This window comes from Adiantum capillus-veneris, chromosome 2, assembly GCF_014529385.1.
Source record: "Adiantum capillus-veneris isolate H3 chromosome 2, ASM1452938v2, whole genome shotgun sequence".
Classification (NCBI taxonomy): domain Eukaryota; kingdom Viridiplantae; phylum Streptophyta; class Polypodiopsida; order Polypodiales; family Pteridaceae; genus Adiantum; species Adiantum capillus-veneris.
This window is the reverse complement of record NC_140932.1, coordinates 133,312,277-133,339,292: the sequence shown is the minus strand read 5'-3', so window position 1 is coordinate 133,339,292 and position 27,016 is coordinate 133,312,277. Positions and strand designations below refer to the sequence as shown.

The 27,016-nt window shown below is 40.8% G+C and overlaps 1 protein-coding gene across 1 annotated transcript; it reads right to left on the bottom strand.

Annotated features, from left to right (window-relative positions):
* Positions 1–383: 383 nt before the first annotated feature.
* On the bottom strand, positions 384–27,016 carry LOC147463666 (cytochrome P450 71A26-like). Its single transcript, XM_086497088.1, has 2 exons — positions 26,770–27,016; positions 384–1,057 (listed from the first exon to the last, which is right to left on the bottom strand). Exons 1-2 carry the CDS (start codon positions 27,014–27,016, stop codon positions 384–386), a joined length of 921 nt encoding a protein of 306 aa, XP_086353214.1.

The window sequence follows — 27,016 nt, the reverse complement described above, 5'->3', positions numbered from 1 at the left end:
CAGCTTGTCAAAGTTCACACCACAGAAAATCCTGCTGATCTACTTACAAAAGGACTTCCCTCAGAGAGCTTTGCGCATTTTCGCAAGCAGTTAGGTGTAGGGTAGTACATCACTTCTCTACATCTCTTGTATATTAGCTTGTATAGTAGCTTCTCTCACACTTACAGTACCACATTGGACTTTAAGTGGGAGGTTGTTGGGGTATAAAGCCCAATGTGGTCGCCCAGGTAAGTGGGCGGGCCACCAAGTATGTACACATATTCTTTTGTAAAAACCTAATAAGAACTCACTATGCTCTACACATTACAGTAGAGCGAGTTCACCATATCGTCGTGCTCTTCTTCTCGCACTCTCTCTCGCGTCGCACTTCCGCTCGTACTCCTTCAACAACGACAGCAAGGAATGTAGTCACTCAAATTGAAAGTTGCCATCAAGTGGACCCAATCGAGGACTAGGTCCAGTAAAATAAACTTGCAAGCAAGCTTATTTCCGAGGGTCATACGAGAGACGATGTTGGTAAAGGTGGAGTAAAGGAGGGGGCGAAGAGGGAAAGGGAGGGCGGTGTGAGAGTGGGCTAAGATAGAGGACAAGAGGTGGGCTAATTCTTGGCTAATTATGGGGCCAAAGTGGTGAACCATTTTAGAACTAAAGAGGTGGGTGTTACAAAGTTGGTAGACAAAAGTGTGGTATGGGCCAGGATGGGAATTGAGTATGCTATGGTGGCCGTTGAGATGAAGATCGACGGTGGTGGAAAAACGACCACATAAGATTTGGTCGTGGGTTTGCAGGATAAGGCGGGCGGTTTGCGGGGACGAGGCCACGATAACTGGCACAGAGCCAAAACGCAAGGAGAAGAGGGGCCCATATATCTGGCTCAGCTTATGCAGAGTTCGATGTGGGTTCTCTCCCATTAGATGCAGGTGCCCTAGTATCGACAGCCCTGGAGGCCCGACATTGCTACTTCTGGTTTTTTCTTTTTTTCTTCTAACCCGACTCTGAAGGCGTCTTTTCGTATGCCTACACAAAGTTCTTTTTGGTTGACCCCTGCTTACTTTGCCTACTCATATGGAAAAAAGTCTTACTGAGGCTAGAACTCGCGCTTGGCAGGCGTATATGCTTCAGGTATACAATAGGTATGGACAATTTGCGCTTCTTTTGTACTACGACGAGACTGTCCATAGACGTGCTACTTATCGAACCCTTCTGTATATAAAATATGGTATTTAAAAATCAATAATTGCAAGTATTCTTTCAACAAATAATATTATTACACAGTAAAAATTTTCTTCTAATTGAAGATATTAGGTTCTGGTGCTTATCTACCACTCGTTGAGGATTATCAACACCTACGAATGTGAGCCCGTGTGGATCTGCTAATATCCACACTTGGAGTATTAACTACCCACCCTCCTATCTGCTCGGTAGTTAATACGCTTGGCGTATTAACTACCCACCCTCCTATCTGCTCGATAACCACCCAAATTGCTGGCATGGGAGATGGCGTCTTGTTGTGTGCTATGAGGCTTGGCTTTTGCACGCTCCCTTTGCTCCCTTCTTTATCACGAATATGCCTCTCTTACTCGAGCTTCCGTACTCTTACACTTTTGGCGTAGATCTATCTGTGTTATCATTAGGTAGCGAGTTGGCATAGCCTTGTATAGCTCGCATATGTGTCTATTTTGACACACACACCCACACACGCACTTACACTAGTTTGTTGTAGCCTCTCTCTCGCCTTCTTTATACACATGAATTTGGGGCTGCAAGAGTGGTAGAGATCCACGTACGAGCAGAAGCTTGTCAATGAAACTACGATGGAAAGGGGGAAACCATCTCGTGGCTATCAAACCTGACACTAATTCACCTTCTTTGCAACCCGAGCATGGAACTCGATGGCTCATTGTTGAAGCTTGCACCCTCATGCAATGGATGATCGCGACTTCAACTTACTACAACCCCCTTTGTCTCCTGGGAATAATTTAGAAGGTGCAGTTTTTTCCTTCTCTAGTTAATTAACAACACACATTCACACATACATGTTGTATCATTGGCTAGATCTATCTCTTAGGTGAATGGAAAGTAGATGTAACTATTTGATTAAGCTTTAATATGCTTTAACATATTGGATAGAGTAAGCACTGCTCTTCTGTAGCTTTGATGAAGACCTTGTAAGCTCAAAGAAGTACAAAATTCGCCTACTATATTCATGAAGACCTTCGAGTCCTTGCATACCACACAAATTGGTGTGATATTGGTTGAGAAGCTTACTCACCCAATTCATAACCGGTTGCTTCTCACTGTACATTTTCTAAATGGTTATGTAAGGGGGGTGATAACCTCCATACTCGGATAGCCTTAGAACTTGTGGTTGCGAATGATTTTTTACAGGTGACGAACTTGGATGAGCTGTGCTTTAATATTGAACAAAAAACCTCACTTGAAGGTCTTTTGAGAAGAGGAGATGTTATTTTTGAAATAATACTCTATGTACAAACAAGACTGTCAAAATTTTGCCAGCAATGTTCTCATAACAAAGTTGAGTTTGATTGCTCTTTACAACGATTAGGAGGTCTTTCTCTACATGATCTGGAAAGATGGGCACTATCTGTACTGACAACTTAAGCATGCAAGAGATTGGATGCCGATTGATGGTATCTAACTACATTTGCACCAAGATGAGGTGTTTTGAAGGAGATTTTTCATTTAAAAGGAAGGTCTGGTATAAGTTTTAAGACACTGGTATAACTTTGTGTATTACATGCATATCTTTATTTCAGGACACTAATTTATATGCTGCATTACTAGGGCTTGTTGACCCTCCTTTGTGTCCTTATGGGTAGATGGTTTTTGCAGGCTCTTCAAGGGTGACAAGATAACAACTGGTTCCACTACAAGACACATTAGCACAGCCTGGTTCTCACCATGTGCTTTGGTATGGATGCAGGTAACAGTTGGACCTTTCTCTTGGCGGATTTGTAGAGGATATTTCCAAAAGGACATGGAAGCAAGATATTCCTCTAATAGTTTGCGAAATACTTTTGTAACAGATCTTCTCCTTATGTAGAATTTGTAACTTTGTTTAGTATAAATTGGTTGACTTCGTAGTATGTCAGCTTTGACACTGTCCTGTAAATAGATCTTTTTCAAAAAGTAATGTCAATATGGTGTACTATTATTCAATATACTTGTTTAGAAAATTGTACTTGTATGGTTCATATTCATGAGGGGATATTCATTCCTAAACACACACACACACACACACACTCATCTTGAAGACAATGTCTTGGCACAATTGGGATCTCTGTTTCTATAATGAAACTAACCTGTGCTTGATACACGATGACTCACACGTTGAAAATTCGTAAATACTATACCTACAGTACACCTCGTAAGGAGAACCATGGTTGTTAAAGACCAAAATAATGGACATCTAATATGTTCTCAACTCCCCTAAATCATAATAAAGATGTAAAGGGATCACTACCAAACACAACCTACTCTTTCTGATCTAGAGACAAAGTGACATACCTATGCTTAAGAGGCCCCTATGTTTAGGAGGCTGTCTCAAATTGAGTGGTTGTGCTCCATTCGATAATATCTTGGGGTGAATCTGGTCCCCTTTCATTTGCTCATTATCCCTTATCTACACTCTCAACATGAGGACTTAAGAGCAACCTCCTGTATACATAAATGATTTCGTCTCGCTCGCTTATCTCCTTGTATTGAGGTGCTTCTGTGAGCTTTTATTTATGATTTTATATCTCTCAGTGTATCTCTCTCCTTCTCTCTCTCTCTCTCTCTCTCTCTCTCTCTCTCTCTCTCTCTCTCTCTCTCTCTCTCTCTCTCTCTCTCTCTCTCTCTCTCTCTCTCTCTCTCTCTCTCTCTCTCTCTCTCTCTCTCTCTCTCACTCACACACACACACACACACACACACACACACACGATATTGCCCCTGATTCCCATCTCATACAGGTTCAGCCTTCTCTCTCTCTCTCTCTCTCTCTCTCTCTCTCTCTCTCTCTCTCTCTCTCTCTCTCTCTCTCTCTCTCTCTCTCTCTCTCTCTCTCTCTCTCTCTCTCTCTCTCTCTCTCTCTCTCTCTCTCGCAACGTTTCTACACACACACACACACACACACGGGTACATATCCAACCCTGTTCACCATATGCAAAGTTGTGGAGTCCCTGCTCGCTTAGAACTTAGCCCATATCCATGCTCTTATGATCCCATGCCATAGCTTTTCTTGGCCCACTCCATAGCTAATACTCATGCCATCACGACCACCAGCATATATACCCTTCATTCAGAACCATGCACTTGGTGGAGGGTAATCACATTCCATCTCCTCCTCCTTAATCTCCATGAAAACACAGAAAATACACAAATAGGCAAGTTATCACTAGATATGCAAGGTTGTTTCCTTCGTCGGCATTCTACATAGTTCAATATTCATCAACAGATGATTACAGTTGGCAAAAATTGTCACTTCATGGTTCCATAGGTATTTATGATGCTCAAAGAAGATAACCTCTTATTGGATGAATAAGGATCATACGTTGGATCACCCCTCAATGCCAAAACTCAGGTTTGAATCCTTGTAGCTTGCAATATGTGTAATGATAGTATGATTAGTGTTACAAGCTTTGGATGTCTCTCTGAGTAGATTATATGTACTCATGAAATTATTTATGCACATTGTTGGAATACCACTCACATAGTGACATGGTAACATGGGTTGCACATTTTTGGCCATCAGAACTTGCCTAAAATGTATTATCAGAGCTAGGATTTACAAATGCTTTGGTATTTAAACATAAAGTAATAAGATCGAACATTAATGAAAATAACCGAACACACACACACATGCAAGCATACACACACAGGTACACACAGACATGGCCATGTTTCCCTTGTAGCTTATTTATGATCGGTAGCCCTTCAAAGTCATCACTGTGGCTAGCCTATCTACATGTATGGCAGGACACTTTATCCAACAAAGACATGCATACATGGAGTATGCAAGGATGATGTCGTTCCAACATTGGCAAAATCATCACACACACATTAGGAGTACCTTTGAGTCAAAAGCTACAATAATCTATACGTCCAGAATGGGCTTGCTACAAGAACTACAAGCAGGTAGGTGCTCATGCACCTAATTAGAAGAATATAACTGTGACATGCTTAATTGTTGATAAGTTTGTGTCATAACTTGCTGGATTTGGACGTTTTGCAAAAATAAGGCACCCAATCGTAATGATGAAATGGTTTGTGCCATGGATATTCACAAAAGATCGGAGTGTTGATTGGTTTTTATTAAAAAGTTATACTCTGAGAATCATAATTTCAAGTCACAATTTGTTTCCTAAAATGTATGCAACTAATATTCCTAAAAAAACATGAACGTAGAACTTGGATTTGCAGTACTAGGACTTAGCAGGTGCTTTTATTGTATGTAGGAGCCTCAAAGGGTCTTATGAGGCTGTGCCATGCTCGTTTGATATGGCTGCAAAGTAACTTGTTATGTGGCTAGTTGTGGTTGACACGTACTGTGAAATTGGGCTTTGATCACATTTGATACCTATTACGTTGGCAAGCCATAAACCTCCCGTGGAGGATTGCAATTCGCATAAACGGATGGTTTGAAAAACTGTTCTATTTACAAGCAAGATTCTGTCCGCATTTGGTTGGACAGGCGGTATTTGGTTTTTTTACATATTGAGATTTTCATTACTTTAATTCAAGTAAGGAATGTAAAAACAATATTGATGATTACATAATGATTTAAAAGTTTCTAATGTGTTTAAAAGCCTTAATCCTCTTGTGAGGGTCTCCAAAGAGATGGCAAGTATTGTGGCTTTTTGACAAATTCTCCGAAATACAAACAAGATGCTGTCCAATTTCTTTTTAAAACCTATTTCTTTTGGCTTGATGATACATGAACATATGAGAGTCCGTAGGATAAGCTGTAAACTAATTCTATAGGTGTGACATGGATAACAACTGGACCTAGTATTGACACCTGTAATACACACAAGCATAGCCAGTTCTAATTGAATGCTTTTGTATGGACGCAGGTAACAGCTGGATCCTTCTCCTTGTAGGTGTAGTGGAGGCTCATCCCAAAGGATGGACACATATATAATATCCTATTTTGTAATGGTTAAAGACCAAAGTTTGAATCTAGATGAATATAGATGTTGTTTGGTATATTGACAAAAGTGAGACAAGAGTTTATATACAAACTGTGTACACACTTTATGTTATGATAAGGTATTGTTATTTAATGTTTTATTTAATGTAATTTTCTAAGTATGGGTTAGATAGGAAGGGATTTTCAAACAAAACACACACACACACATCCATGTCTTGACATCCTTTTCCATGCTCCAACCCATTAACATTGTCAAAAAAAAATAAAAATTGCTAATTTTTATTGAAGAAGAAAAAAACTAAAATGGACTATTGGTTACCGATTGTCTTTGGATCACCGAGGTCAAAGGTTCAACATATGCATGTGATTCTCGCTCCAGAGTACCTAGAAAGCCTTTTTTCAAGGGTTGGATACCGCCCATGTTTACGGTGGGTTCAAAATGTCCTCAAGATTTTGACATTAGGACACCCAATTCCTCTTACTGAATGAGTTTGTTACTATTGATTACGGTGGATGGGGAATCAAAATCTGGACAAACCCTTGCCTATCATGCACTACATAGCTTGAGACACTGAGCTTAGAGGCTGGGCCTACCATGATGCCACAAAGCATGATCCCACCATAGAGCCATAAAGCTTAAGACCTTGCACATGGTGGGTGACCAATATGCTTGCCACAAAGCTGGCAATAGCGACGGTGGTGTGCGACATGTCTTAGCCAAATTGTGAAGACAGCCAGGTCAAAATCTGCACTTTCAATGGCAAAGAAGAGGTAGCACAAGTGCTAATGCTATTATGCAAGTGTTGCCCATCTATAAAGTTAGCAGAGATGTGAATCAATATGCTTCACAATCAGATAGAGCAAGAATGGTTGGGAGCTGTAGTTTAGTACAATGGTCAGAGGCGGCTCCATAAGGAAATTATCTGTGCATTAAAGGTTTTTTTGTGTTATATGGGTAGACTCAAGAGACTAAGATTTTTGTTAGGCTTGCCGTAGGTGCACTTTTTGTTCTTGCAAGAATTATGCCTGCCCACTCATCCTCCCATGCTTGAAACATGTCCCATCTTGATGTGCATACCCTTGGCTCTAGTTAGATCGCCATCAAACAATTTCTCTGCAATTTGTTCCCATCTCTACCCAACTAGAATGCGGTTAACAATCCGGCTCTCATTTTTCTTTAGTAGAATCTTGTTCAACAGGTAAGAGATGACATCACTATCTTGTTTAATCTTAAGGTTTTTTGCTCTAAAAGTTCCATTAGTATATTTGAATTGCACATGACGTCATCAATCCTTCATCATTTCTTACTTTTTTAATTTTACATCACATTGGGATTTCTTTTATATTATGTTGTTATTTATTTTAGGTAAAATGGATGTGGGGCAATTTCGGAGCGAGCTTCTTTTTTTTTCCCATTCCAACACCATTGCCAACCCTTACGACCCATGGCCACGACTACCCTAGCCCACCACGGGTGGTTGGTGGTGTTAGCTTACTGCCACCATGTGCTACCCCTACTCCAACCATCATTGTCCATTTGCTGCCCCTCCCTCTAGTGGAGTAGCCAAGGACCTCCTCTCTTGCTCTCTCTCTCACTCTCTCTATCTTGTTGACTCTCTCTCTTTCCCTCTCTCACTTTAGTGGAGTAGCCAAAGACCTCCTCTCTTGCTCTCTCTTGCTCTCTCTCACTGTCTCTCTATCTCGTTGACTCTCTCTCTCTCTCTCTCTCTCTCTCTCTCTCTCTCTCTCTCTCTCTCTCTCTCTCTCTCTCTCTCTCTCTCTCTCTCTCTCTCTCTCTCTCTCTCTCTCTCTCTCTCTCCATACTTCTATCATTTCACCAAAATCTTGTTGGAATTAGGGTTGCAGAGAAATGCACACATCTTGGAGAAGACGAAGGAAGCTCAAGGCACACAATAGAGAGTGTGTTACTTAGTGTGCAATGGAAAGATAGATAGCCCTAGAGTGATGGGTGTATATACAATGCTCGCGGGAAAAACCTCGTAAAGAGGGAAAAAAATGCCCCGTGGGTCCTAGTTTGTTCACACACATCACTACCACATGTATATGGTAACAAATCCCCCTTGGAGTGATGCGATGAACGAGAGCTGGCACATGAGTAAAGGGAAGTGTCATGCCCTGAGGACATGATCAGTCCACAAAGGGGAGTAAGCCCAAAGCTTTGCAGAAAGCTTCAAGCTTCTCACGAGACAATGCCTTTGTGAAAATATCTGCAAGGTTGTCTTGTGTTGGCACATAAGCCAAGCTGAGTTCTCCTACTGAGAGCCTTTCCCTGACATAGTGGTAATGCACCTCGATGTGCTTTGTGTGAGCATGAAAAACTAGATTCCTGGCAACTGCCAATGGGCTCTGACTATCAGTGTAGATAGTGTTGGCAGTGTCCTGTCCAACACCCAAATCATCCATAAGACGTCTGAGACATACACACTCAACCGTAGCTATGAAGACTGCCTTGTACTCAGCCTCACAACTCGAAGTGGCCATAGAAGGTTGCTTCTTGCTCAACCATGATATACATGAACTGCCAAGCATGAAACAAAAACCACTTGTGACACTTGCATGTCAAAACAACCAACCCAATCTGAGTCCGAAAAAGCATGTAAGTCTGGCGGCAATGATCCCCCCTTGGGATAAAACAAGCCAAGATGTAAAGTGCCACTAAGGTAGCATAAAATCCTCTTGACAGCCTGCCAATGATTAGACCCTGGGCTATGCATAAATCTGCTAACCTATGAGACTGCAAACTGAATAACTAGCCTCGTGTTGCATACATAAATGAGGCATCCAATACGAGTTTGGTAAAGAGTGACATCTACTGAATCACCAGCATCATGTAGACTCAATTTCAAACATTTTTCCATGGGAGTGGCAATAGATTTGCAATCCTCGAGTCCAAACTTACATAGCAATGTCTCTATGTAACTTTTCTGACACACGGCAATACCACCATCACATTGCTTAAATTGTATAGATGGAAATTGAGCAAGTGGAAGTGAAAAAGATAAGAAAACACTAAGTGCCCTTGTGGAAACTCAAAACTCAAAGTTATGTGGTGATAAATATCGGGTCTCAATAGCTAAGAATCCCACTTGTACTTGTGGAGACTTCCAAACGAGGGTAGGGAAGGGAATGACCCACATGGCTTGCAAAGAGTTGTATTAGTCTACTTGAGAGTGTTTGCAATGGACATAAACCACAACCTGTTCATTCATGAATCTAGTTTGGGTGATAACAAACTCAAAACGCTAGTGGAGACCAAAAGGCAATATATTGTAAGAATTGTACATTTTTGGGTTTTCATATTCACTTTGAGATGTTCAAATGATGATATTGTCTTGAATTGATCACAAATTGACTTCTTGTATTATTGGTCTTTTGATCTGTAAATCAATTTTAAGTGTGTAAAAATATAGGATTTGTTACCATATACATGTGGTAGTGATGTGTGTGAACACACTAGGACCGCTGAGGCATTTCTTCCCTCTTAGGAGGTTTTTCCCCCCCAGCATTGTATATACGCCCATCACTCTAGGGCTATCTATCTTTCCATTGCACACTAAGTAACACACTCTCTATTGTGTGCCTTGAACTTCCTTCATCTTCTCCAAGCTGTGTGCGTTTCTCTGCAACCCTAATTCCAACAATTGGTATCACAGCAGGTTGCGTCCTCCCGGGCTCAGTCACCAGCAGCTCCACCACACACCTGCTCACTTTCTTCGATTTCTGTGAGCTTTGGCGAGCGTTCGTAGGTTGACAAAAATTTCAGGGGAGCTCATAGAGTCTAGTCTGCTCAGATTTCTGATTTGGGCTCATTTCCGCCTCTGTTTCCACTACATGCAGTACTGCATAGGCTATTTTGTCATTTTGTGCAGAATTTTTGTCAATGTCGTTTTCTGCATAATAGGTGCCTTACAGTCTACTATCGCTTGTGCTATATAGCATGTGTTGTTCCCACTTTGTTTCTCCTCTTTTTGGGCACGTTTCACATCAGGTGCAACATTTACCATGGTTGACAACAACACAGATGTGTTCAAGATGTTTGTTGTTGAGGAAAGATTGTATGGGGACAATTACTCCATCTCTATGTGGGCTTACATGATGCAACATGTTCTTGTGTCAAAGGGCATCTAGAATATTGTGTAGGGCATTGATGTACGTCCTGGTTCTGAGGATGCAGGCGAAGTTGAGGATGTTGCAGGTCTTGCTACAAGAATTGATGCTATTAGAGTTCTTTTGCCTACAGCAGAACAATCTCATTGGGATGTAAAGGATGTGCAGGCTCATGCATTGATTGTTTTGTCGGTGAAGCGCACCATTGTTCCTCACATTCGTTCAACAAAAATCTGCAAAACAGGCCTGGGATATTTTGGCTGGTCTTTATGCAAGTCGCAATGTGGCTAAAATTGATTTGTTGCGTAAAGAGCTACAGTCGAAGATTATGCATGAGGAAGATGATATGGACACTTTCCTTGCTGGTGGCAAGGATATCAATGAGCAACTTATTTCTGGAGGTGAAATCATTTCAGACAGTTTCCTTGTGCAGACTGTTCTTGATGCCTTACTAGATTCTTACCAGAATTTTGCTAGTACTTGGAGACTCATGACCCAAGGAATCCTGAAGTTGTCAAGTTTGATGCATTATGGACATTGCTGTTGCAACAGTCACTTTCCAAAAAAAAAAAGGACTAGATAGCATGCAGTTGAACAGGCTTTTATTTCTTCTTAAAGAAAGGGTGGTAACAGTAATGCAGCCACTTCTTATGGTTCTGCTGCGAGTGGCAAAACTTATGTTCCCAATGCTTCTGCTGGTAGCACTTCGTCTGGCAATTCTGGTGATAAGGGCAAAAAGAAGATGCGTTGCCATTATTGTAAAGCTAATGATCACTTGATCAAGCAGTTTCCTAAGTTGAAGTCCAAAGAGGCTAAGAATAAAGAGGGTGGTTCCACTGCAAATGGTGGTTCCACTACAAATGCAGCCATTGTTGAGTCTTCTGTAAAAGGAGTCTGTGATGCTGATGTTGATGTAGAATGGGATTTTTTAGTGCAGAGTGCACTTATAATCCTGTTGTCCATGATGCATGCTTGTCAGTTGCTGGAGATTCACATGTGTGGTATTTTGACAGCGGTGCTACAAAGCACATTACCTCACATCGTGAATTGTTCACCTCTCTTGAGTCTGTCGCTCGTGGGAATTCAGTCACTTGTGCCAACAATGCCTCTTATCCGGTTCAGGGGGTTGAAAAGATTGTGCTTACTGCTGCAAATGGCAGTTCTTTCACATTTGTTGATGCACTTTATGTACCTGGGATCAAGAAGAATCTTTTGCCTGTATCCGCACTTGCTAGACTTGGACTTGTAGTCAAATTTGTGGATGACAGATGTACAGTTCATGATCTCAGTTTTGGTGATGAAATTGTTCCATCTGGCCTTTTCTGTCGTGGCTGTATAAGCTCACTTTGTATGACAAGTGTGGACAAAATTTTGCAAATGCAGTTGTAGATTCAAGAGCTATTTCAGATGCAAAACTTTGGCATGCACGTATTGGGCATCTGAATTTTGCCAGTTTGCTGTGTTTGGAGAAATCTGATATGGTTGATTCTTTGCCGCCTCTTGAAGCACCTATCAAACATGTTTGTGAAGGCTGTATTTTGGGTAAACTACAGCGTTCTAAGTTTCCAAAGGATGGTTCAGTTAGGGCCACATGCAGGTTGCAGCTTGTGCATAGTGATGTTTGTGGGCCCATGCAAACTCCGTCCTTGGGCAAATACCTGTACTTCATGACTTTCATTGATGATTACTCCAGGCATGCATGGGTATTTCCTCTTAAAGCGAAGTCCGAAGTTTTTATGTGCTTCATACAATTTCTGGCTATGGCTGAAAATGTATCAAAATGTACTATGGGCACCCTCCATTCCGATCAAGGGGGGGAGTATATGTCTCATGAATTCAATGCATTTCTGGCTAGTCGTGGGATAAAACACCAATGTACATTGCCATATATGCCTCAGCAAAATGGTGTTGCTGAGAGGAAAAACAGATCTCTTATGGAAATGGAAAGATGTATGGTCAAGAGTCAAGCTTCACCATATTTCTTTTGGCTCGAGGTTGTCATGTGTGCCACTTATGTACTCAACAGGTGTCCTACGTAGCGTTGCAGTCTATGACTCCATATGAAGCATGGCATGATAGAAAGCCATCTATTGAGCACATGCGTGTTTTTGGATGTTTGGCTTATGGTTTAGTGCCACAAGTGCAACACAGAAAATTGGATCATAAGGCTGTCAAATGTATTTTTGTTGGTTATAGTGCTGAAGCACAGGTTACAGGTTGTATCATCCGCAAACAAAGCGTATATTGGTTTCACAGGATTAGTATTTGTGGAAGATTATGTTCAGTCCTTGCTGTCACGTACTAGAGACAGTAATGTAAGCTCACAGGACATTTATGACACTTTGTTGCCTCTTTTCAGTGGTGGAAATTCGAATGTAAATTCCAATGAGGCAAATGTACAGCCTATGGGGGTTTCCGAAAATGTTATAGATGAGCCTATCACTGATGTAGATGTACAGGATGTACTTGATGAGGAAAGGGCTGAAAATGAGCAGGCTAGAGGTATGCCAAAATGGCTGGTGCAAACTTTGTGTGACAGTAAATTGGATGCAGCTTTGTCTAGTTGTACTCGTTCAGGCTCTCACCTTGCATCTTATGCATCAGATTGTTATGCTTTGGTTGTGTCTAGCTTACATGATGTTGAGGAACCTCTGTCCTTTGATGAAGTACAAAATTTAGAAAATTGGATGGCTGTCATGCATTAGAATATGATGCAGTTATAGAAAATGACACATGGACGTTATGTGATTTTCCTCCTTGGAGAAAAGTCCATTGGTACGAAGTGGGTTTACAAGTTGAAACGCAAGCCGGATGGTGAGATCGATTGCCATAAGGCTTGACTTGTTGCAAAGGGTTATGCACAGCAAAAAGGCATAGATTATGAAGAGACTTTTGCTCCGACTTCTCATATGATTACTGTGCGTTTTCTATGTGCATTGGTCTTTTGGAAGCCTCTTTAGAAAGACCTGCCTTGTACTTGCCTGCACATCTTTGACCCTACACTTCCATAGTTTCTATTGTCATATGAAACCCTGCAAGTTGCAATGCCTTTATTTATGACACTCTTGAGGACGTGCCTCGTGCCTCGTGCCACTGGCGTTGATGTTTCACATCGTTGCTACAAAACCATACCCATGTGTTAGTGTTGCATCCCTTTCAATAGCATTTTCCCCAAATCTTGGTACCATTTTTCCCTGAGTGCATACATTCACCTTCTTCTTGCTCTTTCCTCCTTTGATGATTCCTTGATAGGTGAACCTACACCACGGTTTGCACCTTCGGATAGCCCACATGCTGTCATTTATGTCAACCTCGATGGCCGAAATCCTCACCCCAACATTTTCCTCATCTGTACGAGTACTTCGGTTGTCTATGCTGCACCATCAAATGACAGTTGACATACTCTCGCCTATGCAAACTATTTGACTCTATGCCTTTAACATTGGTGAATGTCTTTTGCCACTTTGTCACTATAACCTTGTCTCCAAAAAACTCAGCCATCCTTAGAAGGTTGGTGCCTCCTATTGCATTGTTCACAACACGACTAGACTATGATGGACTAGGTGTGTGGAATTTTCATGAAGCTAATTTGTCTCTCATCTTTCTTATTCTTGGTCGGCTTCCTATATATTTACCCTCTGTATATGACAATTTTTTGGATTGCTAAAGGAGTGTGTTCCCAATGTCCAAAATTGTTGCATCGTACAAAGAATTTTTTGCTTGTGACCTTCACATGCTAGCCATGATGCGTGACGTGACTCTGAGAGATTTATTTGAGGGACAACCTCAATGCAGTGGTCATCTAGAGATTGCAAAACGATGGAACATTATCTTATTGATGTCATGTAAGGCATAATTACATGGACATCCTAGAATCTATCCAAAAACATTGACAAAAAAGTTTCTTCCTCCAATCACATGCCATGAACTTAACCAGCACTGCAATGGGCCTAGATTCCCATCTTCCAACTTCTTGGTTGCCCACCAAGCTTGAATATACCGATACAAGGCCTCTATATCTTCAGTGCTTTGCACACAACGCCAAATTTGACATAGCCGCTTGTACTCATCTTAAAATGCATTGATTACATATTCCATGGTGTGGATCCCTAGACTTTGTTCCCAATGGAAAATGCAAGATTTTTCCCTACCTTCCATCACCTTATCTAATCATAAACCTGTTGGAGGTCCCCCATTGCGCTCTACCACAGCAATCATTTTTTTCTAGAATATCATCTGAGCTGAAGTATCTTCTTCTTTCATCTAGCATATGGAAATCATCACTAACACTTGGACACTAAATACCAACACACATCCACATTAACATTCATTGCTACCAATATGCATAGAGGAGATTTGTGCTATCCAATCTTGGAGTGAATGTAGAAAGACAATTTGCCTTGGCTCGTAAACGTGTGTTTCCATAGTTGTTCCTCCTTCTATCTGTCAAACATGATCAAAGCACACCCACGATCTGTTTAGATATCCATTTCTAGATATTTGCATTCTATTGTGACAAGATCAATGCCTGAGCCATGCCCCATTGTCGACATCATGTGTCATAATAATCAATATCTAATTCTCCTAAATGATTTTCTCATATTAAACTGATCATTTAATGTGGGGAAGTGCCAAGGGAGAAAAAGCTAGAATATTGGTTAAGTTAGCAGACCGGCCACAGTAGGGATCCAAAGGAGGGAAAATAGGGATCCAAAGGGGGGGCCATCTGCAAAAGAGCCATGTGAAACAATGGGCCAAAAAGACCCTAAGGTTCAGCCCATTAAGACTTCCAAAATGCTAAGGTTCCAAAATTCAAAGGTTGTGTCCAAAGGTCAACCCTAGGGAAAATTGGATGCTTAGTGTGTGCCCAAAAAGTCTTTCTACATCCCTACATGGGAGGGGGCGAGCCCCAAAGCTAGGGGATGAGAGAGAAAGCCACACACACACACACACAGGCTCCCTTTACACAAAGGGAATGAGGGACACATGTCAGCTCCCTAGGCCAGATGCCCACAAGGTGTGCCCAATTCCTATTGGAAGACCCTTGAAGTGGACCAATGAGAATTAAGCTAGAGTAAATCTAGTTTAATTAATTTAAAAACATTTAATAAAAGAAACCAATGAGAATTAAGTCTCCTAGAAGACTATTGGGCAGTCTCCCAAGGGGTCCAATGAGCATTCAGGAGCCCCATGGCTTGCCTGATTCCTATTGGCCAGGAGGCAAAGGGGTCCAATGAGAGTTTAGTTTAATTATTTAATTACCTAAAGCTCTCACAAAAGGGGAAAGGGGGACACATGTCTAAAGGCTATCACTTATGCTGCTTAATTCCTATTGGCTTGACCTGGGGAGGTCCAATGAGGCAAAGGCCAGACTTATTTAGCAGCTAGGGCTCGCCCAAGAGAGAGGGGGGGCTGATTTTTGCTTGGCATTGACACACACACTCTCACACTTGACCATGTGTGAAGGGAAAATACTCTATCTCCTCCCAAGCTTTAATGGAGAGCTCATCACCTACTCCAAGCTTGTGAGATAGAAGCCTACATCAACACTCTCTTGGCATGTGGATGCAAATCCAACCAAGAGCCAAGCTTCAATGCATGCTCATCTTCTCTACCAAGCTAATTACTAAGCTAAGCTATGCTAATATGAGTGATTATGTGAGGAGATGTACTTCTTTCTCGTAAGATACTTCTTTTTCCTCTCAATCTACTCTCATACCCTGCTAGCTCTCACCATCTTCGAAGGTGTGTGAGGTCTTGGGTCTGAGAACGGGGATAATTCAAGTTGTGTTTGATTAAGTGTTTTGCTTGGTGTATGAAGCTTCCATCTTCATTGCACTAGCTAGTCTTGAAGGAACACAAAGAATTGTATTGTACAATGTCTCTCTTGATGGGAGAAACCATAATACAAAGCCTTTTGGAGGGGGGACCGGCTCCATGCAAATCCGGTCCTCAACTGTTGTCAATAGCTTAATATCTCTCTCTTTTGAAAGTATTGTCGATGCTATCTAACTAGGTGTTATGCTTTTTGTTGCTCTCTCCACCCAAGCACTCTTGTAATTCTCATTAGGAATCTATTCTAATGAAATGCCCACTATATTCATGCTAATTTCCGCTACACATAAGATTTTAGGCCATTAAATGTTACATCATGAATATGAAACATCTATCCTCCTCTCTATGAAATTGACCTAGAGAAAGCATGCCGTGGATAAAGAATAGAAACATATAACTTTACATTCATATGTATGTATATATATACATACATGTATATATGTATATGTATATGTGTGTATATATTTATTTATTTATTTAATTATGTATATATATATATATATATATATATATAGAGAGAGAGAGAGAGAGAGAGAGAGAGAGAGAGAGAAGAGAAGAAGAAGAAGGAGAAGAGTATTTTAACGTCGTAGGAAACTATCCCAAGGGACCTTATTCGATGAGGTGAGACAGATTAAGAGATTTTTGACACAAAAATTTACATAATTAAAGGTATGTTGTACTTCTCACCAACGTATGGCTTTTCAATCATTACAAAAATGGAGTGTATCTCTAAACCATCATATACAAAAGTGTTAGTCATTACAAAAATGGAGTGCCTCTCTAAACCATCATATACAAAAGTGTTACATAAGTGTAACTAAAAGTACATAATAATCATTACAAAAGTATAGTTTTTTGCCACAATATAAACTTTATCATACATCACCTAGAGCATCAATCACGCACACCATGTCATCTATTTCCTCCATATCTGAACACTCTAGATCCACATGTTCCAAATCCCACTCAATTTCATCATTAGAGTGGGCTTTGCCTGCAATTTCATCATCAGAGTGGGCTTCACCTACAATTTGTTTGTGGCTCTAGAAACATCAGAAGCTTTGCTATGTAGCTCACATGCCTATCCTTGTAGGCTTGCGCATTAGTCGCATACTGCAAAAGACATACACTACGTCTGCAGCTCCTTTAGGACAATCAATTTCTTTTCTTTGTGTGCAAAAAAAGCTGACCAATTTCACTCACAGCTTCCATTGGAGGCGGCCATCGACGAGACCCTGACAACCACATACTATAGCTCCACTTTCTTCCCTCCATATTCCTTCCACCAAATAGGTACATTCAATGTCTTAATCACATCTATGTGCCATTGAACCCCAAACATACACTAAGACATACACTAAGTTTGCAACTCCTTTAGGACAATCAATTTCTTTCCTTTGTGTGCAAAAGAAAGGTGACTAATTTCACTCACAACTTCCATTGGAGGCGGACATCGACAAGACCCTGACAACCACATACTATAGCTCCACTTTCTTCCCTCCGTATTCCTTCCACCAAATAGGTACACTCAATGTCCTAATCGCATCTATGTGCCATTGGACCCCAAACATTCATTCTCTACTTTTGTAGTCCTTCCTTTGCATGTAAGGTACCTTGCCATCCGCACCACCTAATAGTTGCACACACTTTCTTTAAATTTTTTATGACCTCAGTATTAGTAGATTGATTGTGCATTTCAAATTTGGATCCATCATAAAGCCTCTCCCATGTAAAGAGGTATGTAATTGATCCGAACGTTTCTCACCGAAAAGGACACGATCGTGGTTTTCTCTTATGCTATAAAGGATGTACTCTCCTTTAGCTTGCAAACAACCCCATGCATGTTCCAATAAACCCACCCAAATATGAAAATATTTAGCAACCAAGTGCACTAGATGCATGATAGGCTTTATAACAATGACAATTTTCTCCACATTTCGCCAACATTGGAGAGTATACAAGGTGATAGCACTTGGTGGTTGCAACCTCATAGTGGGGATACTTGTCAAGCCAAATATCCCATCATGTATATGCAACTATTTCACAAAGAGCTAGCTTAACATGCTGCAATGTTGCAAGAACGTAGTACGCAGTCACAAACCACATTGTCTCACAAAAGATTTAGAGATTTTATCAGGTGACTTAGTTCTAAATGGAGTATAAGTAAAAGCATTCTCTCTAATGAACTTGACGACATGATTAATGTCTATAAGAATTTTCCTTATTGAAGGCACTTTCCTAAAGTCCTTAAGAAGCAAAGTCAAAATGTGAGCAGCACATGGAACCCATGTAATCTCATGATACTTGCCTTCGATTGCACATCTTGCACCTTTGTAGTTAGATGCATTGTCTTTGACAATAGTCGTGACATTTTTGGGCTCACCAGCTTTTCCAATTGTATGCTCATATCTACCTATTAAAAAACCCCCTGTTTTTTCTTTCATTAATGTATCAATTGCTTCAATAAATTCGAATCCTTTTGAAAAAATCACCATCACATTTTTCAGAAAAAAATTGACAATTTGTCCATCCATCAAGATCAATTGTACATCCATACTACGGCATGTACTTAAGAATTGTACGCTTCAAAATACTTTTCAATAAAGCTTTCACTTTATTTAAATATTTTTTAGGCATCTGGTTGTAATCAGGTGTCACAAATCCTTCTTCATTGTGCTCATCAGAGCACCCTTGAAGAAGGATTACGTATGAAATCAAAGGGAATTCCATGTGACAAAAGCTTAGGTCCACTTGAGATGTAGCTTAAGCAACCATTGCTTGTCAAATGCTTGGGGAAAAATAGAACCAAATGTGTTTGTTGACCACCAATCGACGCTACACCGCATCCTTAGAAAAGAACTGGAAAGTGTGGGGTTGTATGCAGTAGTAGCAGGGAAGCATTGCTCACCCCCTGTGAAAACGCGGGCTGATTTACTTGAACTTCAAAAGCCATCTCCACATCCCTCTCAATCGGTGAATTCATCACTTTCGGGCCTGATCCCCCCCCCCTCCCCCCCCCCCCCCCCCCCCCCCCCCCCCCCCCCCCCTTCATTAAGTATTATTTTGCCTTGAACGTCCATTTAGAAATTTTTTCTTGGATACCTTTAGGAGGGTTTTTGCAAGCTAGCACATTTTTAGGAATTCTGAACATATGTTCTCTTATCCATCTTCGCAATTAAGATCATGCGAGTAGTTTGAGCACCTCTTTTAAAGGCCTTGCATACATGCATTATAGAAGCACAAAATTGTACGCATGTGGAAGCTTTTCCATTTGTCAAAGGATGGAGCTAACGGCTCCCCCCGTAGTCGGAAATATTCTCTCTGTTTTAGGGTAGGTTGATGCTTCTTTGGTTCTTGTTGATGTCTAGCTATGGATGTGGGGGACTGGACTCTCCTGTTCGGGCCGATGTTGGGATGGTAATCTTTCCAAACTATGTGCTGATTCTTTTTTGCTTTCATGGCACGGTCTATGCATGAGATTTCTATGTAATTTTTTGTTTCTACAATTTACTTTTCAGTCTCCATTTTAGGTGAGTTTTGCCCCAAAAAAAGGGGAAAGAAAAATTTGTGCGCCTGAAACGCTCTTTCCTAAAGGCTCATTTGGCCATATGACTCTCTTTTTTTAAGGCCCATTAGGCCATATTGTCATTTTCTTATGCCATTTACTTGCTTTAGCTTCTTTTCTTCTTGCATTGAGGGTGATTTAATAAGATCTTTTCTTTATCTAGTGCCATCCAATTTGGTGTACCATGCACTTATGGAACACTATGACAGAACATGGTGTCACTATTGTGATGCCTAGACCTAGTAGCTATAGTGGTGGTAGGTTATGGTGGGGCTATATGGAGTTTAAGGTTTATTGGGGTGGCCTTGGAGTAGTGCAGATACACTCTCTCTCTCTCTCTCTCTCTCTCTCTCTCTCTCTCTCTCTCTCTCTCATATGTTAACATTGCTCCTCATGATAGAACATGGTGTCACTACTGTGATGCCTAGACCCAGTAGCTATAGCGGTGGTAGGTTATGGTGGGGCTATATGGAGTTTAAGGTTGACTGGGTGTCCTAAGAGTAGTGCATATTCTCTCTCTCTCTCTCTCTCTCTCTCTCTCTCTCTCTCTCTCTCTCTCTCTCTCTCTCTCTCTCTCTCTCTCTCTATATATATATATATATATATATATATATATATATATATATATATATATGATGCTAACATTCCTCCTAACGTGTGTGTGTGAAAATAAGAGGAGGAAAACTTGATAACCTTTCTATCACCCAAGTGCAATAAATTGGTTATCCCATTTTCTTCTAGAGTAATGGGTCTCTGACACCATGTAAAGAGATAGAGAAGGAGAGTGCTTGAGCTCTTGCAAGCGCACACACATCTAAGAAAGCACATAATGGATATGGATGCACAAAGCTGCTTCTTCTTCTTCGCCACTCAAAATGATGCTAAGGTCCCAATGGTGCACCTTTTAAAATCGTAGGTGTATCGGTGCGCTCGACAAGAGGGTATATTTTAGCTCCTAATAGTTATAGATTTACATCAACGGGAGGGGCTTATTAATTCAATTTTTTAAACAAATTGTAATTTTATGAAGAAAGAGGGATTGTTTTATTTGAATCTGTAAAATGTGTACTTTTGGTTTTTTTTAATTAACCTTCAATCGCACGTGATACGCATGATTTTTCAAGTTGCACCCCTCAAGGCTAAGGTCTACAAAACATATGTGGGAGATACAACATAATCAAAACAATGTGCCACCATCAATGTGAAACCACTTGTGAGTGAGCTCCCAAGATAAACCGCCATCACTTTCGATAGGTAGACTATTTCAATTAAGTCCATTTATAGTACCGTTGGTAATTATCCTCATCTTTGCTACCTCATTCCACTGAGAATGTAATGGAGAAGTCATCCGAGTCTACCATGTGTTGAGCTTGATATCTAAACAAACCATATGGATTGATTTTAATGGGGATAGTGACCTCACACACATTTCCAATTTGCTCCACAAACCTTCATCGAGGAAAACCACAATCACCAATTAAAGGAATCTGGATTTTAATTGATAGTCAATTAAAAAAAAATATTAAGTGAGTTTGGTTTTAAAATTTTCTTAAGGAATTGCTTCCATGATTGATTATTTTCACAGTTACAGGTTTTTTGTATTATTTGCTTAAGAGTGTAGAATTGCGATATCTAACTTTTGAAGGATTGGACCATTTTCTTCTACAATAGGGTTCATCAAGGTTGGATATGGGCACTTGAATCACTTTGGATCCATCATACATGGATTGAAAATAGGAAATAAGAGGCTTTCATACTAACTTTGATATAAAGGGGAAATTTCAAACTTAAACTTTCTTTTGATTGCATAGACATGCTCTAGAGCAAGCAGGCAATGTGTGAGGAATGTCATAGGTAATGTGTGGGGAATGTCATAGGTGAATTTGTAACAAATGTTTAAAATCACAATTCTTAACATTTGCTCATAAGGCTACACTTTGACATCATAAGTTTGTTCCACACACTCTTTCCTACATGCACATACATTCTCACATCATTTGGATCACAAAAACCACCTCAGACAAGCACGTTTGCAAACTTCAAAGCTTTCAAGAAAAAACTTGGCATATTTCACAAGCTCAACATAGTACACTTGGATGGATCCTCCCCCATATTTAACTCTAGCACAAGGTAGTAGACAAGAGGATCATCATCCTTGGTACTATAGCTAGACTTCACCAATATGGTCTACTACCTCAATCACTAGTAGTTTCACATTGATCATTGTCCATAGTCTCTTATCATGTTGCATTTTCTATATATGTTTTGTAAACCTTACCCTTTTTTTTTGTAGTGAAAAAAAAGAAGCGGTTTAAAACCTTCGTCTATATCATGTGATCTTTTCATAGTGTGCCTGTGTGTATGCAAGAGCTCAAGATCTCACCTTCTCTATCGCTTTTCATGGTGAGCAACAAGCAATGGTCCTCCATTCTCCTCCCACATGCATTAATACTCACCCCCAAGATTCTTCGGAGGTGCCAATCTCGATCTCTGATCTTTGCATTTTTTTGTGAAAGATTGTCTGCTTTGTGTTTTGTTATAGTCCTTTGGACTAATCTTGTGTAGGAAAAATTCAATGATGGGCATGTTCGACCTTTGTTATGGAGTTAAGAGTGTGTTTGCACGCAAGAACACAAACATTTGGGTTTTAGCAAACCTCCCATTTCGGTGTTGTAGGAAGTTTGGTTGGGATTACATTTTTCACGGCTAATGTCTAGTAGTATGGAACATTATATTGGGTGTCTGCACACACATTACATATGGTCACACTTGACATATACAAACTATTTTTATTGCGCTGTAGGTTTTGTGCAGATTTTTACTTTCTACAAACATGTTTAGTAGTGACAAAATCAACGTTGAATAAATTCCATGCTTGGGAATTGAGCATCAATAATTTTCTAATGGATAAAAGGTTTTTGGGAGTACATTGAAGGTATTCATAGGAAAACACACCAATGTTGACCAAGAAGAAACCTACTCCTCAAGAGGTGAAAGCTTTTAAACATTGAAACCAACGAGCATGGAAGGTCATGTATTGATTATCTATTATTGTTTAATAGTGTGTAGAAAAAGGGTCTATCTATGAATGACTCCCTGTTGAAGCTTAAGGGCATATGTGAATCCCTTGCATCTATTTGTGTCACGGTTGATGATGATGACAAGGTACAAGCATCCTTTCATGGTCTAGGACCACTTACAAGCTATTCAAGACCTCAATTTATACTCGAGAAAATATTTAAAGGTTTACATATCTTGTGTCTTAAAACACATGTAGAGGTAGATGATGTGGTGTAGGTCACGGAGATGGAACGTGGTTGTGGATTCCAAAATTACGGTAATCAACAGATGCTTGACAACCAAAGGCAAAATATAGGTAGAAGAGGAATTTTTTAAGGAAGGAGGGTAGGTATGTGAGGATAGATGAACAAGTTGCAATCATCTCTATGAGGCCCTAGGAGTCGAGAAGATAAGATTTTGAGCCATGCTTGGAGTATGAGAGATGGAGTTAAGCTCAAGGGGGAGCGTTGAGATATCAAACCCAACACATGGTAGCTAAAATGACTTCTTGCCTACATTGATCATGGGCGTAATATAGCATACATGAATCTTATTGCTAGTGAAACTAAAGTTGGACTTCACCAACATGGTCTACATACCGCGAGTGATGGTCATAGATTTTGCAAGGTCATTCACTAACAGCTCCACATTGACCGTCGTACATAGTCCTTGATTATGTTATATTTCCTACGAATGTTTTATAAACCATATCATCATTTTGTGCAACATAGAAGAGAAGCTAGTTTTCAGCCTCCATCTCCATTATGTGCTCCCTTGGTTGTGTGTGTGTGCGCGCACTTGTAAGAGCTCAAGTCTCTCCTCCTGTATATCTTTTCAAGATATATCTATGAGGTCCGTTTGAAATGTTCCTACAATGTTAGAATTCCTTTTGTGCATGATATGAACCCGAGCTACTGTGCACAAGAAATTGGACTTTACTATATTTTTTATTGACTATAATTGCAAAAAATAGCTATACATTGAGCTTGCCTTGAAGAAGATTGCCCAACCTTTAGAATCTTGAACAAAAAAAGAACTTTTAAGCCTGTCATCTTTCGCTCTGGGTTTTTGTGAGGCCCCTACATAGAGACATCGAACTAACACGGGTTTGTTTTTTTATGGTACGGTAAAGGGGCCAATTACGGGACATGCCCCTTTTCAAGGCATGTCCTCACCTCAATAAAAAGAATACTTGGTGCAGCAGTGAACGTACGAGCTGGTGTGAGAATGTGGTTATCTCATTTACTCACAGAGAGTTGTGGAGTCCCGTCGGATCGCGAGGTCGAGCCCTCTCGTGGAATTGTACTTCTTTTGCCCCGGACTGCATCCGCCTTCAGGCTCACTGTTTTGTTGAACTAATTATCGAAATTATGCCGCAACTGACGGGATCTCCATCAGAAGACAACGCACTTCTTTTGCATGATGCCGACCGATTGAGCCGGCCCAATCTCAATGTCCTTAATATGGGACATTTACCATTTATATAGTGGAATATTTTGTGAGAGGATTCACATGAAGCATGTAACAGCTTGTGCAACAGAGTTTTGTAATTTCTTGTTGCACGAAAATGATCATGTCTAAGACTAGTGCAGCCCCGGATTGAACCTCTGCCGCCCCCACCAATGAGGACTCTACACGTCACTCAAACAAATCCAACAACGAGGAAACTCATTTATTTTTCATTTGGGAGGACCTTGTCTTTAAAGTTTGTTTGTTTTTTTTTGCCGGGCTTTAAAAAATAAAATAAAAATATTATTGGCCGCTCAAGTGAGACTAGGGTGCGAACTATGAAGGCCGTTGGTAACTACCTTAACGGAACGCGGCCAAGAGCGGCTGCTAAGTTCTTCTATAAAAGAATGGAGGTTTGAGAAGCAGCGACAGCCAACGCTGGTCATCAACTGAGATGAGGTGAGAGATGGAAGAGAATGCAAGAGCTGCATCCACCACGTGGTGATGAGGTTACTTTGTTGTCCTGCATGCATGCATCACCTCGTACCTCCTGCGGCAGCAAAGTACCTCAGCACCACGTGGCCGATGGCTCTCGCAAGTTCAAGCTTTAGCTACTACTTACAGCTTCCACTCTAAGGCACGGTTCGCTCTTCTATATTGTCGTGTGTGTGTGTGTGTGTGTGTGAGAGAGAGAGAGAGAGAGAGAGAGAGAGAGAATGTTTTAACTATTGGGCAACAACAGGTGTAGTTGACGCCATGTGTTGGAAGAAAATATCACTGGATCAGGACCGAGGTATCCCTATATTGGGCTCTCTCTCTCTCTCTCTCGTGAGTTCAAGACTCATCTTCTTTAAAACTCTTCTTCCTCCTCTTCTTGTGCGCTCTCTCTCTCTCTCTCTCTCTCTCTCTCTCTCTCTCACACACACACACACATGCTTGAACGCCCTAGTGGCTGGAGGCGGGGGTCCACATTACCAGCGCACCACTACTTGACTGAAGCAGAAGGGGTCTTTTTATTTTTTTAAACGCATCAAAATTATAATGCTTTTCAGAAAAAAAAAACCTTTATTAATTCAACAAGGGATCATTATATTCATGAAGGCATGTTAAAGATATGTTTTTAAGAGCACACACAGCACACGCATGATATATTTTAATTTCTTAATAGTGCACCTCCTATTAAAGCCCTAGCATTAAGAATTCACAAAGCGTTGGTTTTAGGCATTACTAAGTGTTGCTTGAAGAAATACTCAAGATGCATGGGTGAGAGAAGGCACTTACTATTTTTTGCATGCATTGGAAATCTATTAGAAGTCTTGAAACAATTCTTTTCATTATTTATTGCTTGTAATGAGAAGATTACACTCATCATAAGCTCAGGGATCCACCTTCCAAAAACCACTCCACACACATTGCACCATGAATTAGAAGGCCCCTCTCCTTTCATAAACCTAGTTTTTTCTCAGTTTTTCATTTTTAAACCCATGTTGCATATGTAATTTTGTAACTCTTTGAAATATAAAGAAAACCCTCACATGAACCCCTCCCCATGTGAGCTCACGTGCTACAAATGAGTCTTGTCACTGTGTAAGTCTAGACTAAGGCCCCATCTAGTATGAGACTTGGAATAATCAGTATAGTCTAGCTACTAACTTACATGGGTCTTTTGTGCTTTAGACTTAGATCATTTGGTGACCTTATTGAGGAGCAACAAGGGGCTATACTATGGGAACAACTCCCCCAATGGAGAAGTTGGTAACACCGATCAAGCACAACCCATCAATCTCGAACCATCAACCTTGGGGTTGCTGCTGTACACATCACACCCACATGGGGTCATACTACAAGAACAACTCCCCCAATGGAGAAGTTGACAACACGCATCATGCGTAGCCCATGAGCCTCGAGCCCTCAACCTTGGGGTTGGATTGCGAGGACTCAATGAATTGAGCTATGCTCTTTGGGTAGCAAGAGTGTTCTTCATCACTTACCATAAAGTGATGTATCTCCATAACTAGCAAATCTAGACTTGCCAAGGGGTCTTTTATGAAAGTGATGTAAAAAGTGTTTTGAATGTGGTGTGTGTGTGTGTGTGTGTGTGTGCAAGAAAATGACAAGTAACATAGTGCACCTGATAGAAATCCAGTTGGTGATGTCAATCCGAGACAAAGGTGTTTGATCAAACCTCATCTATCTTGTACGCAAATTTAACCATTTTTTTACCATACTCTATGAGAGATTGAGTCACAACCAATGTTATCTAAAGAGACAAGAGACAACATGATAGTCAATAGATTTACCTTGAATACCACACATGATAATCAATGTGTAAGTCTCGATGTTAAGTAAAGTTAACGTTTGAAAATGATACTCTCTTGCATGGTTTTTGGACTATTATCGTCTAAATGCTTTTGTGGCAAGTTTGTGCACTCAAGTTATGGAAGCTCTTGATCATGTCTCCACCTGCCTCACGACTCCAAATGCAATGTTCACAACCTTCCTCACACCCCCCCTCTCAATCACATCCTAGATTTACTCTGTCTTTTCTTGTTATGGGGTAGAGAATGGTCCTACACTGACCATTCCCGTTAATCATGGGCGACCGGCGGAGGCCGGAGCCCTGATTACGGGAATGGTCAGTAGGTGACCATTCCCGGCCGTCAATGGTCGTGGGAGAGGGGGGCCAGTACACTGACTTGCAGAGGGTGACAGTCGGAATTCCACGCGCTGATGTGGCAGCTGCAGAGCCATTGACGCTCAGGTGATTACGACGGCTGAGGTGTTGCAAGCAAGGCACATTCTGCTTGCTGATATGGGAGACACGCAT

Coding starts and splice junctions, on each gene's coding strand:
- LOC147463666 (XM_086497088.1), bottom strand. CDS start 27,016: ATGCGTGTCTCCCATATCAGCAAGCAGAATGTGCCTTGCTTGCAACAC. Junction 1,058..26,769: donor GCCCATGATTAACGGGAATG/GTCAGTGTAGGA, acceptor CCATATGAGTAG/GCAAAGTAAGCAGGGGTCAA.